The sequence below is a fragment of the Lineus longissimus genome, chromosome 2 (genome assembly GCF_910592395.1).
Source record: "Lineus longissimus chromosome 2, tnLinLong1.2, whole genome shotgun sequence".
NCBI classification, from domain to species: Eukaryota; Metazoa; Nemertea; class Pilidiophora; order Heteronemertea; family Lineidae; genus Lineus; species Lineus longissimus.
Window position 1 is genome coordinate 25,472,361 of NC_088309.1, and position 18,826 is coordinate 25,491,186.

The 18,826-nt window shown below is 41.3% G+C and overlaps 2 protein-coding genes across 3 annotated transcripts; one reads left to right on the forward strand and one right to left on the reverse strand.

Moving 5' to 3' along the window:
- Window positions 1-488: 488 nt before the first annotated feature.
- Window positions 489-7,776, reverse strand: LOC135483241 (ecdysteroid-phosphate phosphatase-like). Of its 2 annotated transcripts, none has more exons than XM_064763918.1 (12): window positions 7,673-7,776; window positions 6,973-7,026; window positions 6,511-6,697; window positions 6,111-6,303; window positions 5,686-5,855; window positions 5,218-5,432; window positions 4,921-5,050; window positions 4,552-4,705; window positions 4,172-4,291; window positions 3,814-3,906; window positions 3,345-3,590; window positions 489-3,109 (listed from the first exon to the last, which is right to left on the reverse strand). In XM_064763918.1, the coding sequence occupies exons 1-12, from the start codon at window positions 7,699-7,701 to the stop codon at window positions 2,865-2,867; spliced, it is 1,836 nt and encodes a 611-aa protein (XP_064619988.1). In that variant the 5' UTR covers window positions 7,702-7,776; the 3' UTR covers window positions 489-2,864. The 2 variants fall into 2 exon arrangements, with proteins under 2 accessions (XP_064619988.1, XP_064619987.1); XM_064763917.1 differs by lacking the exon at window positions 7,673-7,776 and adding an exon at window positions 7,257-7,602.
- Window positions 7,777-8,688: 912 nt separating this feature from the next.
- Window positions 8,689-18,381, forward strand: LOC135483242 (treslin-like). Its single transcript, XM_064763919.1, has 14 exons — window positions 8,689-9,471; window positions 9,692-9,989; window positions 10,278-10,552; window positions 10,799-11,042; window positions 11,331-11,600; window positions 11,848-12,033; window positions 12,149-12,401; window positions 12,605-12,784; window positions 13,016-13,228; window positions 13,426-13,546; window positions 13,838-13,922; window positions 14,167-14,310; window positions 14,647-14,805; window positions 15,000-18,381. Exons 1-14 carry the CDS (start codon window positions 8,737-8,739, stop codon window positions 18,044-18,046), a joined length of 6,210 nt encoding a protein of 2,069 aa, XP_064619989.1. The 5' UTR covers window positions 8,689-8,736; the 3' UTR covers window positions 18,047-18,381.
- Window positions 18,382-18,826: the final 445 nt, after the last annotated feature.

Below are 18,826 nucleotides of genomic sequence, written 5' to 3' on the forward strand. Positions count from 1 at the left end.
CCCCATGCTGCACTTGCCCATTTATGGGCTTCCCTCATATCATGCAGAGGAGGTTAGAAGGAAAGATTGTGGCTGCTGAGACAAATGACAACTCCCGACATCCCCACGTAAAGTCCTCTCTGCAGATATAAAAGCAGTTCAAGCAGGCTACCCTTGGAGAAACTTGTCACAACACTAGATCACAACGAATCTATGACCCATTCTCTGTTGCTTTAGTTAATCCTGACTATCTGAAAATGTGACATCCTGGAGATCTTGTTGAATTTCTTGATTTCCTCATTCCTTCGTTGCGTATACATCTTGGTTGCACAGAACTGGTCCTTCACCTTGTGATATTGCTCCGAATACCGTTACCCCTTTGGTTGTTGCTCTATTTCTTTCTTGGAACACCCTATACAGATTCTGTTCGCAACAGACTTCTCAAAAGTATCTGTCATTGCAGACATGTGATGGAAAATGAAAAAACAAATGCACACAGCCCGTTTAGAGGAAAGTTTACTTTATTACCATAACAACATTAGATCTGGTAAGTTGAACTGAATTGGAATTGCTCTTGATTACAAATAAAACCTTGAATAAACACGAAGGAAGCTTGCCAGCATCCGGATTACAGTAAATTTTTCTTTCTAATCAGAAGTCCAGCTTCATACATAGATATTAAACTGGCAAAAATCTTTTGTCCTAAATACTGACAATAAGTAGCTAAAAATTTGAAACTGCCTTCAGATTGTAAATTTTGCCCCCCCCCTAGCAAATGATTAGTCTCCCTCTTGGATAGATGATATGAGATCTAAAGTTTACATGTACATGTATGTTGGTGGCAAAGTGGAAGCACAACTCACAACACAACAGATTTACTACAAACACATAAAAGTCAAGATGGTATCACCTGTGTTGATTACATGTATCAACATTTGGTCCTTTTTTTTCATTAGTTCACACATCCTACGACAAAGACAAGCAAATTGTGGCATTTGGATACATGCACATGACATATTGTAAACATGAATATCAGAATTAGAATCAGCAGTAGATAAATTCAAAGAAGACAAAGAATAATGACTCCTTTACATTACTCTCATCAGTGGTGAAATATCAAGGGAAAAAAGTGTATGAAGCACCTAAACGACTGCACTCAGTACAGCTTAACAAAGAAGTTGATTACTCTGCAACCGCAATGTTTCAACGCCCCCAGACCCCCTCCTGGGAATCATCTATTTTGGTATTGTGCATTAGAGGGGTAACTGGATGAACCATCCCTGCCAGGGGGGCACCATTTCCTCCCTTTCACATTTTGACAACCCTATAACGGTAATTTCAATTACATTTTCTTTCCCACGAGCACATATTTTTGCGATTACTGGTAACTGTAAAATTAAGGCATGCAAACATTTTAAGTATTTCTGTATTCAATGATGATCAGTTTGTTCGACTTTGCCGAGATCATGAAAACCTTGTAAAATATTGCAACTGAAATTTTTTCACAAAGTGTTCTGGTCTGCCAACCATGTTTGAGTCAACCCCCTCACAAAATTCGAGAATATTTAAATCAGAAAAACTGTTCCTCTTCTCTAAATAGTCATAACAAAATAAAATCTCAATTATATTATATAATGGTAACAATTACACTATCATACACAGCACCATTATACAATTCTATACATGTTTGCTCGACAAACTAGCAAAACACAACACTAAATTACTTGTGTGTGCATCACAATAATCTTGAGTTTCATAGAAAAGTGATTGATAAAATATTAACATAGGAAACTGGCATTTACCAAGATCAACTGGCCTTGAAAACAGGCAACCTAATCAAAAGTCAGTCAGAGTGAAAGTGTTGTGTGGTCTGAGTCATTTACTCTTTTGACCAATCAGCAAGGCCAATTGTGGTACTTGCTATTAGTCTTGATTTATTTGCCAGTGTGTGGTGTGATTTACAGACAGACAATGATATTTTTCAGAACTACATGCAGATGACAAACAAAAGCTTACTAAGTACTGACCCCACTGCCATGTACCTGACAATGATATAATATGTCTACGATTCTTGCTTATATATTCAGATTAATACCTTTGTACATGTCAGACTTGTACTTTTCACTCAAGTAACAATTCTATCGGAGATTCTATTGAATGCATTTTGGGCCATCAAGAGTTAACATTCACTCACAAATCTGCTCATTTTCAATCTGGTATAGGGTACTCTAGATAAATGTTCAAGATGATTGGAGATCTAAGCAGCATAGAGCAAGCAGACCATAACAAACATTGGAAGTTTTGTAACTAGAGGACTACTTTTAAAACAAGGTTTACAAAACAAAGGGCAACGGTACAACATACATGAAACATCAAATCACTCAACCAGACATAATTCAGACAACTTTGCACTACCCCAGAACTACAACATCTATAATAACCAGGTACAAAATACAAAAATACTTTGGCATAAAAGCTTTCGGTCAAGCAGCAGATTTTGATGAGTTAAAACAGCCTTTTAAGAAGAACAATGCCAAGGAAATATGGAAGTATAGATTATCCATGGGTATATTGTCTGTCAATCTGCCTTCCTGTTCCTGGACTACCAAGTATGTACAGAGAGTAGGCCTCTTCCCCTCCCCCCCCCCCCCAATTTAACAGAAAGTTTACTCCACAGAGCAGATTGTAATTCATCCTTTTCTTCATGAGTGGCCAAGAAATGTCAGCCTCTGACATGTCTGAAGATACGGTATCACTATTATCATGCTTGCATTATTTCACGTTTGTCCGATTGAAACTATTCCAGACTTCTAAATTCAATTTTTATTGTTTTAACTTTAGATACATAAGTCATAATCACAGATACAAAACAACATGCTAAATTCTTAATACTGTAAAACTACTCTCCAATTGAACTTTTTATTGCCTCTACTTGTCATCGGCAGCACTGGAGGTTCCACTAACGACCATTTTCGACCTTGTTGACTTTCTTTACAGTGCACAAGAGAGCAATAGGGAATGTTCTGCACCATTTGGAAAAACTTGTCGTTGAGGACAGGAGTGCGGCCAGTGAGCTGCCTCGTCATCGTGTCGATTGTACCCGCATGACCAACAATGAATATGTTTCCAACTGAAAAAGAACATGAGCTGTATTGACTAATCATAGATCAATGATACTACCCGTCGCCAGCTAACACCAGACAGTTTTACGTATACGCTAGCTACATGTATCACCCTTTTAGCACAACGAATATGGTTGCTGAACCTATAAGTGTTGTCACCGAGGCATTAACAGGCTTCATCACTGGACAACATGCTGACCACTCAACTTGTTTCCTGCCAAACACGTGGTACACTGGTCTCACCTGCTTGATGATTCTCTATCAACTTCCTGACAAACACATGGTTCCTGTTGTAATACGCTTCTATTGACTCCTCAGGGTTCAAGTCAGAGGTTTTCATTTGAGGTACGTAACTCAGGTCAATGTTGTAGCCCAATTCCTTGAACTCTTCAGGAGAAAACCATTCGGGCATGTCTTGTTTATGCCAGCCTAACCATTCGAAGACGTCACAATCAAGCCTGAGAGGTACTGATGTACTCAAGCCCATCCCTAGAAGAAATAAGATATTCTCAATGATATCCACAACAACTCTTTGTTACTCAATAGCTGTGCAAGATCCATCTTGATACTGATAAATTCCTGCCTAAATTTGGTGTGTTTACATGTATAGTAGATGCACACATAACTTCCTGCTTGATAGAAACGAAGAGCTAATGATGGGCTGGGGGGAGGCATAATAAATAATGACATCCCTGAAATGATTTTGTCTTACCTTCCAAACAAGCAGACGCAGTCTGTACACATCTTAAAGCAGGCGACACATAAGCAAAGTCGATTTGAACCCCAGCTTCCTTCATTGCCTCTCCTGAAAAGCAAATTACAACATACAAGCAACAACAAAGATATCATCAAGGTGGCTTTCTTCTTAACAGTAATTCCAGTTGATCAGATTCATTTAGTGACACATCTCATAAACAGAAGCAGAAGTTAACAGAACCTAAATACACACCTTACAGGCCGCCAATATGGTTTTTGTCACCAAGATTTGACAACGTCATCATCCAGCCAGAGAATATTTGAAACAACTAAAAATCACATCTTTCTCTGCTGCATAAAATGTCACTATTTACCTGTAGCTCTAGCATGGAAGACGCCAAACTCAGTAAGTGGACAGTCTTTGATGTAAGCATACTTCTTTCTTCTGTATGGAACTGTTCTTGGCTGATTTAGATCTTGCCGGGAGTAATTTCCTGAAAAAGTCATGAACATTTGAGAATGCGAAAGGTGCATGTAGATTGTGCAGAACTCCCAGGAAGGTTAATTAAGTAGATCGTGGTCAGAGTATTTGTGCAAACTACACAAAGAGTTTGTGCCTAAGTTGCATGTAAGTTATGTGAACATTGCACATAACGTATGCAAATTTAGGGATGACAATTGCGAATGGGACTGTAACCTTCAGTTCACATAAAAAAAAACCCATATCACACAGACTGAAAACAGAGATAATTACCTTGTTCGTCAAAGCATTCCTCCAACCACCGTCGACCGAATGTGAAATCTATCCGCTCTCCATGTCTTAACACATAAACATGACGGGGACCATTTTCCTTGTTTGTTGCAACAGCATTAGTTTCACGTGCCTTTGCCTTTGCCGTCTTGTCAACCTAACACCAAAAACAGACAGATAATTTCAGTCTAGTATCTGATTAGATGACATTCACATCAGATATTCTAAGTGTTGTGACCTCAGGTAGTGTTCATCTTTGGGTTAAAAAATTACGTGATTTGAGGAATTGAAACTTTTTCATGCAGAGGCTGCAAAATTTGTTATATAAGTTTTACTTGGATCACTGGCCTGCTGTAAAGTTTAGATACCTACCTTGGCATATATTGGGACGGTTGACTTGAGTAGTTCAGGAGTGTTATTAGTAGTGTGACTGTTGTATATTGTCTCATAAACTGATACCTCATTCTCCATTGGCTCAGGCTCGCTGCAGGCAGCAGCATAACTGAAACACGAGATCGAGCAATTAACAACACAGAAACATTATAATACTGAGGATCTGCATACTTCTTCTAAAAGAGCTACAAGCAAGACACAAGCCTTCAATCTTCTGATCCAGTCACAGATGCCTTAATCAATGATAGAAGATTTTCAAAAGTAAGTATCACTCACTATGGTCGTTGCACATGTTTTATCCATGTATCCATCTCTGCTGTAGGTTCCGTATAAGCCAAAGGGAACCTGCCCGATATCCCAGTCAGCCAAGACGTCCCCTCACTCCAACCATCTATCTCCTTTGTTTTCTCATTCACAAGGATAAAGTCTCCAGGGAAGAGGTCCAGCTCATCGGGGTAAAATGCGCTGTTTATACCTAGGACCTTTTTAACCTGAAACAGGATAGAGAATGGTACAGCTTAAATGATTGAGATACCAAAGTGCTGCCTTCAGAGAAACTTTGCGGAGTTAATCATTTCAGTGGGTCACTTTCCTGATTACAGAGGTCCACAGTGGAAATTACACGTTTAAATACAAATTAACCTTAAAGTAGTATATAGTACAGTAGTGAATTCACAATTCTTCCAAATGAGGAAAAAAGGTGCTGAAAAGCATCATAGAGATTGCTACAAGCACACCACATACCTCTGTATCCCGACTTCTCGGATCTCTTGAGTACAGTCTGAAATCCCATCCAGTCTGAGCAGTTGTATTGACCCTATGGGCCAAACTCTCCAACATGGCTTTGTGTTTTGGGTAGAACTTATAGGCAAGTGACAAGTGCAGCTGTTTTTTGTAGTTTTCTAGCGTTACGCCTGAAAAAAAATAGGATAAATGCAATTAACGGCAAAGTTGCAAAAACAGTTGAATACCAACATTTAACAACTAGAAGATTTTTGCAAGTGGGACATTTTCAGCCTTCTCATCCACTTAGCATTTATCAGAATCTTAAGTTTTGAAATCAGTGTCCTTATTAAAGAGGGTGTCCTGCGAAAAGAGGTGTCTGCTAAGGGAGGTTACACTGTTTAGCCATTTTTTCTCTCAATTACATACCCAGTACCGTGACCTACCTATTGTCTTGGCCTCCTCTGCTAAGTCTGTCACCACTTTCTTCATAAATCGTTCACCCTCCTCTGTTACAAACATTCCGATAAAATTATCTGATGCAAAATATTCTAAGCCAAGTCTATGAGATTCATTGGTGAATCTGTCAATCACCTTTTCGAAGAGCTTCACCATCACGTCAAGTTTTGAGTCCTCTACCTGTTAAAATAAAAATAATAACATGCTACAACAATTGTATTTTAAGCTTTAACGCTAAGCCACAGGAAATGTAATTAGGTCACAAACAAGGAAGACTGGATGAATCTGGTATTCTTATTATTTGAAAAACAAAACATATGATACCGCTGCAATTAATTAGGAGTTGAAAATAAAGACGAAATCTCGCTAAAGACTACAGTCACTCACCTTGAACATAGGACACAATGTTATGTGAGGGAAGTAGTTATGCGCCTTATTCCGCCCACATTTAGCAGCAGAAGTCACCCAGAAATCTTGCAAATCTCGCAACAGATTACCCTTTGGGCACAAGTAGACAAAGTAGTCTCTTGGAGTGTTCATATCAAGGCATGGATCATTTATGTGGGATAACAACCTGAAAGTGATTCAATAATTGTTATCAAAGCACAGAGCATTTATGTAGAAGAACATGAAAAAGATCTGTAGACCTTCAACGCAATTCTAGTGAAATTTACCAAACAATTATTCTGTGGCATGTCCCAGTACACTTGACCAAGTGCCAACACTTGGTCTCTGTCCCAAGCTGAACTTTGTATACTGACATGTCAAGTGCCTGCCGATGAAAAATTATATCAAATTTGTGTTCCTCCTGAGCCACCCTAGGCTGTGGAATAGCAAGAAGCAACTTACCAATCAGTTGCCAGCTGAACCCCATTGTTGCCTGTTGCAGCAAGGGCCTTCTCCCTGAAAAAGTGGAACCAAAGACAATGAATACAATGAAAATTGTTCTGTGTTCATTGAGGTCACTGAAGTCACTATTCATACATGTCATACCTATTGTCAATACATGGATTGTTATGGTCAATTCCATGTATTCATATACTGTCATAACCGAACATGACAGAGAGTGCACGGAACGTTGGCCCGCCGCCCTCTCCTCAGCTCCCTCTCTGCTCCAACTGGGAGACACTCACTGACTTCTCATGGCCCTCCTAGTCCTACCCTTCACCAGCTCCATCCCCAACTGCTCAACATCTCGTCTTTGAGCCTTTCGCCTCTTCCAAAGCTCCTCCTACTAGTACTACTGTGTGCCAGATTCACTTGAGTATACCGGTATAACAGGCCAGCTCAACTGAGTCAACATCTACATGTATAACATGTATATTGAAGCCAAGACTGCATGCACAGATAAGCCATGTAGGGGACAGAGTTAAAGACAATGTCAAGGAGGATTGGATTTCAACCAAATCAAAGACTAAGTGAAACTGAAAGAGGAAGAGGAAGAGAAATAGGACATTTTTCACATTTCAATTTGACTTTTCGCACTTCATACACAAAATCGACAATGGTAACCACCATGAACTGTATATTTTTAAAAGCCAGAACATACACTCTTTCTTTAGGAAACCCCATATGCATGAGGGTTTGGAGAGGAGCCGCATCCTGCTTGCAAATACTTGGGAGGCGACTCCTTCCACCTTTTGGAGAGGAAGTTGCCATTTTCACTTTTGGTTGTGATCGTCGTTAAGCTTAACCATTGAATGTAAACTTGGCAAGAAACATTCCGTACAGACCTTTGAAGGAATATGGGGACAAGTTAGAAAATGCAAGCTCCAGTGAACCCACACAACTGTTTAACATGGGGGAGCCCCCCTCACCGTAGTTCCTAAAATCATTGATTTCTCTGTCCTCACAGTATGTCAGTGTTGATGCAGCAGTTGTTTTGGCAAAGACATGTTTTTTCGGAGTTTCTGAAACCTAGAGCGCTACTCAATAGGCGGCTAACAAGAAAGCACGCATTTACTGTTGTTGGCCAACGTATGTGTACACTGAACTTGGGATGTGCGTCGGCCCCGTGTTGTAAGGCCGTCCAGTGCCAGTTGGTGCGTTTTTCGCTGATTTGTGCAAAATTCAACATATCTCAAAAGTTCAATGGTTGACCCTCGATTTTTTTTTATATTTGTGTAGCGTAAGCAACTGTCTTTCATGGGAGAATGGTCCTTGTAAGAATTATTCAGGAAGAAATGTATAACATTTGGGGTTTTTCGTGATTGTCCGGCCCAATTGGCAATATTGCCATTTGGGATGGTGAACAGAGCTTGGAGCAAATGCGACGCTTATGATTTTTTTAAAGAAATAAAATGCCCTTTAACATACTGCAGAATCAGGGGAATCGGGCGTTTCCAGTGATATACGACACAGATGGGTTGTCCTCATGCATTCACTTTGGAAACGGATTTTAAAATAGATGTTACGTCGTGTTAATGGGGCACGTCATCATCGCGTACATTTGGGAAAAACTCCCTAACGAGACCTCAGGAAAAAAAATTCGCGAACGGGACTTCTCCGTGTGCTTAGAATACGAGAGAGATGAGCGACCAGTGTAAAGGGAACGAAATTCAAAATGGCTGAAGCTGAACAAAAAATTTAAAATCCTCATCAAAATCAGAAATCATGTCGTTCGACGGCGATGTTTTTCAAATCGCTTTCATGGTCGATTTGCAGTCATATAAGAGGAATAAGGAGAACGAGTTGGCTTGCCAACAAGTTGCCAACCAAATCCGTTTGAGTGCATTGAAACTGCTGACCCATTTCTGTCAAGTATTTTCTCAAACCAAAACAAGTTCCCATAACTTGAGGTGGGGATACACTTTTTACAATTCATGCTCCCTGGCATCGCCAAATGTACGGTCAGACTTTAAAGAATTTAATCTAAAGAACTTTGATGTATTTGAGAGCGATGTAGAAGAAAGACTTGAGAATGAGCGGATGATGGAGGAAGGTTCCATTTCCAAGGGAGTGAGGTGCCGTTCTGAAGCCACGAAATATGGACTGATGGACTTGTCCAATGACTTCCCATGGGGACGCCCAGAAATCATGTCCCCTGTCCGTCCGTCACGTCACAAAAAAGCCCAACCAAAGGCCCAAGGGTGGAAAAACATTTCATTTGTGTTCTCCCATTGCCCGAACACTGAAGAGGACATAGGCAGTTTTATGTATGGTCCAGTTGGAAAACAGTTTGAAGAGGATGTGGCAAATTCAAGTAACATCAAGGCAAAAGACGTATTGAACAGGATCACAACTCCACCATTGCTCCGAGAAATTTGTGATGGGAAGAGAATAAGAATATTCTTGGTAGATTTGACTGAAAAAGTGGATGTGACTTGGAATGTGTCGTCGCTAACACAGGTATACACTAGCTACATTACTTAACATTTTGTGATCTTAGGACGCTTTGAAGCAAAAATACTAACCAGATAGTTGGCATAGCCAAAGGTTCGGATCTTTTTGGTCCTTATGCAGATGAACAGATGACCTCACTTTTACTGTTGTTAGTTTTTTTAGACTAAAATTATCCTAACATCATCAGGTACTATGTACTAAATTGACCTTTCTTTCAAATTTGCAGCCACACAGCAGTCCTGGACTCCAGCTATTCAATGACGTCCTGCAAGAATTCTCAGGGAGAGTTATTCCTCTTGGTGCTATACTTCAACTTGGCTCACCGACTCAGTGCCAGATTGTCCCAAATTTGAGAACTGTAGATGATCGAACTTGTGCTGCAAATGAAAAGGTGGCTGTTCCCCATCTTGATGCCTTGGTACCGTTTTCATCAGTTAGCGACCATATGATAGGGAATGCTAATGTAACAACTGCAAACGCTGTCCATGATGGTAAAGCAGGGACTGGGTTGGTCTTCTTAACAGGTTAGTAGTCTTGCTTTTACATTCCTGTACAAGCAGTTTGTGCTGTTTAATAAGTGTCAAGGCCAAGGGAAACAAAATACTAATTGAAAATAATTACAACTGTTTTCAATTAAAAGATGACAGTTATTTTTTTGAAACCCCTAAACCCCAACAAGATAATTTACCACACTTCTTCCATACGTATGGTAATTTTTCTCCCATATTCAGTGATATGTTCCTCTATGCTGTAGCAATATTTAACCTCAACCTTTATTGACTTAAAATTGAAAACCAACTTTTTTTTTGTAGAAAAAGGCAAGCAAGTTTGTTACCTAGACACACAGAGTTTGTTAAACCAAGGGGAAACTCTCAACCACCGTCTTAATGGCCAGTTAAAGAGTGGAAAAGATGCAAAAGTTTCGACTGTGGTACTTGCCGTCTCTGGCACACTGCAACGAGGAGCCCTGCCTCTAGAATATTTGTCTAATACTGATGTGTATCTCTGCACCCAGAGTAAGAAGTATAGCAAAGAGGCTCTCTTCTACAGTATTCTGGCTGAAATCTCAAAGCAGAATCTAGCTCTGGTGAGTACTTCAAAATAGTTACTTTCAAATTTCCACGGGCTCAAGTTGTTGATCAGGTGTTACCGATAGCTTTTTGTTCTAATATAATACCTTTGGTCTCAAAATACGTTTTTATTTAGAAGATAAGGTATGATGGAACATTGCTCCAATAAACCGTTACAACTTAGTTGTGCATTGTTACATTGAAACCTTTCTCTTTCAAGGTAGGATAAACTAAGTTATAACTGTATTCATTTTATTTTTCAGGTGGTAGACTTCACATCACTTGTACGCAATACATGTTGGAAAGCTATCCTGCAGCCACTGACCTCCGTCTCGGCCACTTTAACAGTCATCAAGCCAGACCATATCCTATTTGTCGAAAAGCTCCTCACGTCCAAACTGATTGCCGAGTCAAAACATGAGGGACTGCAGTCATTCCTGGACAGAACAGTCAATCATCTTTTAGAAGGTGTATCAATTCGTCAGGTTCACCAGGCCATGCCATCAGGTAAGAATACCAAAGAAAAAGATTGATTATGTGCAGTGCCATTTTCTCCAGCAATGGACTATATTGTGGTAAATCTTGTTTTTGGCGTTTGACAAGCACCATATACTCAATTGTCTTTAGATGTGGTGAATTGGCTCTGACCTCTGGTCTGCCTCTGTCCTCCTAGTGTCAAGATTCTCCAACTGCTGTTTCTGCTGAACATTAAACAGAGTGCAGTGTAGAAGGATCACCTGCACAATAGGCATATCCATTCTTCTGATCTACTGTCCGTTTGATTTTTCCTTTCAGATCTGGAAAGTGTAGTGTCGAATGAACACTCAGACACCAAGATGCTCAGCAGCATTTTGGAGCCTTGGTATCTTCAGGGTTGCAGACAGGCCACCATGCAGTCAGTGGTGGAGTCCCTGAAGGACGGGTCACTTGGGCCTGGTAGTGAGGAATTACAAACGATACGAAAACTCCAGAAGCTCTATCGTTGTGCCAGTAATCCAGATCCGACTCGGGCAAATCCGAAAAAAGTTGAGAAACAACAGGAAGAAAAGAAAGAAGAAGGAAAGGGTGAGCACGTTGACTGATACCTGATTCTACTGCTAAGTAGTCAGTATCATCAAATAAGAGAGGAGGGGGTACCTTTGAATAGAAGTATTTTGTTCCAAGGATTGGCATGAATAACATCTTCTTCTGACTTCCAAGGTCCAGGAAATGAGAATGTCTTGATTGGTTGGGATTCAGTGTGACATGTGCCCAATCATAAGGTGATATGACCTCATGCGCTGAATTCCTATGTCCTCGCGCATATTTTCAGGTGGTGCTCCAAAGCTGTTGAAGAATGAAAAGGACACTTCGATAAGAGCTCGAACAATGGTTGAAAAGGGTAGGAAAATAATGGAGGAGAAGCAGAAATCTGACAACAGTCCGTCAAAGGAAGAGAAAAAAGAAAAGATCAAACCAGCAAGGATTGAAATAGACCGCTCTCTTGTTGAGGGAAAAGGTATTTTGAATTGGTTCTCAATCGCACATTTTGATTACTGGTCCTAAAGAGCTTGTCTTTTTAATCTGTTACTTTCTTCTCAAAATCTTGAAAAACCATTCATTCTCCTTTTTAGATTTCAAAGACGATACTGAGCTGGTTGCCCATCTTCAAGAAAACTATGAGAAAGTTCTGGCTGGAAAATTCCAGCCTGTTCTGTATGCACAGATGGCATTTGTGATTGTCAACCATTACTACAAGGAGGGCGGCAAAGCAGACCCAAAAGAAAGCACACTATCCCTTATGAATTCCATGTTGATGGTGGATACCAGAACATTGAAAGAAAAATTCAATGCAAGCTCTGTTGAGAAAGCGGATCAAGTCACTGAGTAAGTCATCTTGCTTCGCTCGCAGTGTACACACAAATTCCGTGAACAAAAACAAAACATTCTGACATTTATGATAAATGGACATCAACTTGACATTATTTCCTGAGTGTCTAGTTGATGCCTTGCAAGACTGATGACAGACAGTGTGCTGATGTCCAGAGGATCGCGCTGAATATGCAATTCTCAATTTTCTTCTCAATCAGATTTCAGGTTCAGATAGCCTTGCATATGGAACAAGAATCATTCCGTGCCGAGGGCCAGGAAGTGGAATCTGTTGATGATACAAGAATCAAAGAAGTCGTCAAGATGATAAACAGTATGACTGTTGCCTCTGATGATAGTAGTATCCAAAAGAGGTTCCTAAATGAGGTTCTCTTGGAACAGTGAGTACTGTTATCCTCTTGCATTCCTTTTAAAAGTTTATCATGTTTCACCAGGGCAAGCAAAAAGCCCATTCATGTTAGAAATATAAGTAAGTAGCTTGTGTCTAGGTATCCTCTCCTGGACCAAAGACAAGAGTCAGTTGGGCCAGTAACCCAAATTGGTGGCAAACTCCTGCAGCCCACATCAGATTCCCATGAGGCAAGTTATCTAATCAGGTCTATCTATTCTAGCTACGCTCCAACGATACCTTTGACAATGGCAAACCTGTATGAGGAGTTGATGCTGCAACCTCCTGAATTCCTGCCACAATTATTCTCGCCATCCTCACAAAGTGATGATGAGAAACAAGTGAGGTCGGTGTCGTCTGCTCGATCTCTGTCGTCTGTTAGGTCAGAGTTGCTGTTTTCTGAGGATTCAAGTGACCCTTGGTCTGTCCGAACGAGGTAAGAATTTCTAGGTTTATAAAAGTTTGTTTGTGTTGGAAGTGTCCCCTCCCATTGTTCAGGGTCATTGTTTACCTTCAATCCTAAAAACCTCTTGTTCTATTGGCGCCAAATTTGATTGACAGCCATGAGTGGCTAATCCTTTTGATTTTGCAAACAAAAGTATAAGGTTCTACTGATCTTTTGTACATTCCCAGGAGTAGGAAGGTGAGCCGTTACTCGAGTGTCAGTGATATGGCTAGTAACAAGCAGATCATGATGCCAGTTGCTCAAAAGTCTCGCCGCAGACGATCGGGAAAGCGCTCTAAGAAGGAAAAGGTTAGTTAATGATGTGTCCTCCAGGCAAAGTCAGGCCCAGTTGTACACAAAGTGTTGCAGGGTCTCACCGACTGTACTAATACAATGATGTAGCAGGAGTTACAGTTTAAATCACATTTGTGATAGGCCTTATGAAGTAATAACATGAAAAGAACTTCAATTCTGCTATGATTACATTACATTATACTCTTACCCTTTGTACAAAAGAAAAACTATCTTCAATGGAGAGGTTCTGAACTCAGGAGGTTTCTGCATGAGTGTGATTGTTGTCAATGTCTGTTCTCTCTCCAGTTGCCCCGAGCCGCTTCCAGTTCTGATATCCCAATCATGGTGGCTGAGACAGTTGAAAAGAAGAAGGAAACGGAAACAGAAGATGGTAAGTCTGATCTTAGTTAGGTCCTTTGATTCAAGTTCAGCAATGCACGGCACAAAAAAGATTGTAGAAATGGGTAGCATTTTGACTCCTCGTACAACAAGGACTAGAAGCATTTGGAAGTCTAGAGGACGTTTTCATCTCCATTTGCAGATGGGATGCTCTCCTGTTCAGTTCATCAAGATATTGTCTCCATATTGTTCTGATGATAGGCAAACGTTACCTCATACCTTGTTTACATCTTCAGATTCAGCAGACGTAAAGAAGGTTCGTCGTAATCTGTTCATGGGCGGCCTCAGCGCTGGAAGTGAGCGCCTCCTGGAGAGAAGGCAGTCCATTGCTGTCATGGAGAATGTTGCACACGTCAGGGAGAGCCCTCCAAAGAAAAAAGGTTTGTAATTTTCTTGACAAGTTTTGGTTATTCTGAGTAAGGAATGGCGACTTTGCCAATCTGAATAACCGGTTTTGTCCTCACTGGATGAGTTGAATTGATGAACTATCTTGATATTTTGGTGCTGTTTTAGAAGCCTAAAATAGTGACTTTGTGTAGAGAGGGACAGATCCAGGTCCTTGAAAAAGTATGTACGTTACGATACTACTGTGTGATTTGGATCAATGACGTTATGCATTGCATCGACCTGCATTACAGTGTGACGTCATATGACCAGTATTTTGGGCTATCGTAACAGACTTGTGAAATGGTTGATATTGTTGGGTTTTTTTTCAGTTCTTAAAACTCGGACAGTTGCTGAAACACCCGAACACAAGCAAGTGGGAAAGTCATTACGAAATAGTGAAAAGATGGAGAAACTGGCAAGACGAATGAGTATGAAGTCTGAAGTGATGGTTGTGGAAGAATCGCCTGAAAAACCAATGCGAGGTGCTGGTAAGCATAATTTGATATTCCCAGAGATTTTATCAAGCTGTCAGTTATTGTCTCTTAGTCGACTTACTCGAAAGATAAGGTACCAGCTGATATCCCTAGCACTATAATGGAGTTTCTAACTGGCCTTGGCTAAAACACATATAAGGCTAACTTGGCACATATGTCTTAAACAGATTTCATGTCTTTTTTTCCAGCTGTGCGAAAAAGTCCCAGACGAATGTCAATTGCGCCAGCCCTCACAAGAAAGAGATCCTTCTACTCTGATCATCCCAGTAAGAAGTCGAGGAATGTTGAAAAGTACAGAACTGTAACCAGAGAATTCAGATCCCCTGATAAAGTAGTCAAGGAACATGCAAAAAGCATTCTCTTTTCTCAGTTTGGCAGCCCAAGTCCTGGAAAGAAAATATCAGGCTCGCCAAAGGTTACACCACGTCGATCACTAAGACTATTTTCGCCTGAAAAGGATGAAATTCGGCCAGAAATCCTGCCACCGAAACTCACTCCACACCGCACATCTGGTGTGAAGAAACGATTACTTGGCGTCATGCAGGAGTCGCCAAAGAAAACTCCAGTTAAGTCTCCTAGGAGACTTACGTCCCCTACTAGATACGCTCGGGATGAATCTGTGTCAACTCCCAAGAAATCACCATCAAGTACGCTAGTGGTTCCCGATTCATGTTTAAAAACGCCACAACGAGTAATTTGGTCTGAACCAATAGAAATGGGCCCTCACACTCCATGTAAAACTCCAGATAGGCCTGAATCTATTCTCTCTGGTGGGAAGAAGACCCCAAAACGCCGAGGTCTGGAAATGCATGCTGCACCATATTTCACAAGGACAAGGACACCGAAAAAGGATACTTCAGAATCTGTGGATGAACTCAGAAGAAGCAATGGTAGAAGGGATCTGTTTGGGCTCAAGTCCGCTCAAGACCAATCAAGTCAACCGATCACTCCTGGCAAAACTGTGGTTTTTGAATCTAAATTCAGCACACCGCAAAAGAAGGTTGTAGAAATGAGTAGCCTTTTGTCTCCTCGGACTCCAAGGAGCATTTTGAAGTCTAAAACCGGAAGTTTTTCATCTCCAGTTGCAGATGGTCGCTCTCCTGTTCGATTTGCTAAGAGACTGTGCCTGGAGTCCCTTGGATCAGATATACAGACACCAACTCTGAATGGTGCTGAAAACTCTCCTCAGAAACCACTTGCATTTTGTGTTGAAGATGTCAATATAAAGGACAAGTTGATCAGAACACCTGTTGGTGTTAAAAGTAAACAAAAAAGTCCTACAACTCCTGGTCTATTTGGCGACGACTGGGGTAAAACGACTCCAGATAAATTTGAGACTATCAACTTGGATGGTATCTTGCCGCTGTTGGGAAACAGTCCTATTGTGATGAAGACGAATCATCTGAGTTTCGGGGACGTGACACCTGAGAGGATGCTAGCAAAGCCAGCAGATGTTACTCCACAGTCGAATCCGTTGAAGAAGACTCCAGATTCCTTTGATAAGTGGAAGCGGAAAAAGAGGCGGAAGAGTGTTCAACAGTCTCCTACAGGAGAGCAACTGAAACTGGAGGCAGAAAGTGCTGAACCGCCTGAAGAGAGTAGGTCGCCAAAGTTGAATCGTAAGGTGCGCAAACACAGTCGAGTGTCAAGTCCGAAGGGATTGGATGGTGTAACAGTTATTGAATACGCGGACCAAAAATGCAGTGCTGCACAAGAGCGCGTGGCATCTCCTGATACTGAATCTGTAGACTCGGTGCTTCTCCTTACTCCAAGTTTCAAATCTGCTAGAAATTCATTGTCCTTGAAAGACACAGAGGAACTGATGGATACAACGAAGGATAACAACAGTTACTCAAAAAACTATGAAAAAGCAGACTCTGTCTCAGGTAAAAGGGTGCAGCAACAGGAATCTCCTATTGTCCGTGCTGACGATCTTAGCCCAGAGTGTCTGTTTACACCCCAGAGATTTACCCGAGGCCTGTCAAAAGAGACTGGTCTCACTCCGGAGCTTTTTACTGATATGTCTACCAAGTCCCCAAGAAAGAGACTTGCCATTGGTTCTGTTGGTGCTTATGATAAGGTTAAGGGTTCTGGTAAACGTAAAAGGCTGGGCGAGGTATTAAAGACTGGTGATTTGCCTGCAGGATTAGCTTGTCCTTGGCAAGGGGCATTGGAGGCAAGAAATGGAGGAAAAGGTAAACCAGAACTGGTTGGGACACCAACAAAGCGGCGACGTGTACTTCGAGGTGATGGTCAGAGTGTTGGTTTTCCTTCTTATGAGGAATCTCCGGTTTCCCAAATGCAGAGCATCAGTTCTCAGGTGTCGTGTCCTGATTATTTCTCATCTGAAAATGAAGATGTCTTCTTATCAAATGGTCAAGAACAGTTTCGATACATTGATGAGACAACCTGTGGATTCAGCAGTGATACTTCGTTCACTAAGAAAAGTCAAGGAACACCATCAGGTTACTTGCGTCATTCGCTAAGTCTTTCCGGAGTTCCATCAGGTCTCTCAAATTCTATCAAAACTTCTCATACCCACGGTGCTTCAAATCATTCTGAGGATTCCAATGGCCGGAGGGAGCTGAGAAGCACACTGTTACATCAGACCCACAAACCTTCTAGTGCCCAAGGCATTTCTAATCACTCCGAGGAGTCCAACAGCCGACAAGGGCTGAGGAGCTCGCAACTATCTCGCTGTTCCTCTGGGTCCATGCTTCTAGGAGGAAGTAATCTCTCCCAGCAAGATGAGGAGAGTCTTGAGGCTCTGTCAGTGATGTCAGAAAATGTCCAGTCGCCGAGAAAATCACTTTTCCATCACCAGAAACTTGTTGCAGAGTCTAATGTGCCCGTTTCACCCTCTCATCATCGCGTTGAGGCATTACGAAAACTTAACAGATTACCACGTAGTCCAACCCATTCAAATCCAAGCCCGCAAATGGAAGAGGCGGGTTTTCCACATTACTCAGTAGCTGAACAATCCGACTCTGAAAAGGAGTCGCCAAAGAGTACCGCAAGTGTCCCTAAGAAATATTCTCCCAACATTACTGCCCGAGCTCTCTCTCACTTGCTACAGTCTCCAATTCTCAAATTACATGAAAATCTGGATTTTGATTTGTGTGAAAAAACAGACACGGCAGTAAGAAGTCAACCAAAGGAGAACTGTGCTCAACCCGAAACCAAACGCAGTAGCAGACGCTCCTTGTATAGAACACAAACTAAAAGTGCCATTTGAATTGCAAGTCCACTGACTCCTGTTTGGCTCATGCTGGTCTAATCTGTTGTCTGTGATTCTATAAACCCCCTTCACTTCACTTCACTGTTGACGAATTGCTAGGTAGACTACTGGCTCAATTGCAAGAAGAACAAAAACGGATCTGTATGTATGTATGTAGAGAGTACTCGGCACATCACTGGGTGTCTCATACAACCCAGGTTGTACTAAGAGATTGTGTCATGGCATGTTCGAGAACAATAGGATCTTGGTAAGCATACGTTCAGGCTGGGACTTCCTCCGGGATAAATTTCATTTTGATCGCTTGTTCAGAAAATGTATGATGAATGTATGTTTAATTGTATGCAATATAAAAAGAATATGAATGCAATACACTTGAAATATTTTGTAATATGCCTTTTTCTTTGTCTGTGACCTGTCAGTCGATCAGCTTATCAGATATGCTCTGATAAGTCGTCTCTCCATAGTTGTCTTCCTCAACCCTTGCCTTCATGCAAGCATGGCACCAGCTGCAAAAAGATTCTCATGGAACTCTAACCACACTTTCTGAATGGCTTTGACTGACCAACTGGTCTGATATTATAATACCAGATAGTCTTGTACAGAGAGAGGCTTCTCAGCTACCCATCCCATACTGCTGTAGCTTCTCTGAGCCCATCCATCCCTCTCTGTAAAGACTGCTCAGTGCCATCCATTTCAAAGATGGTCTCCAACTGATCTCTCGAAGCCATCCATTCCTTAGTTTATATCTTACTGTAAAGACTCTCGGTGCCGTCCAAC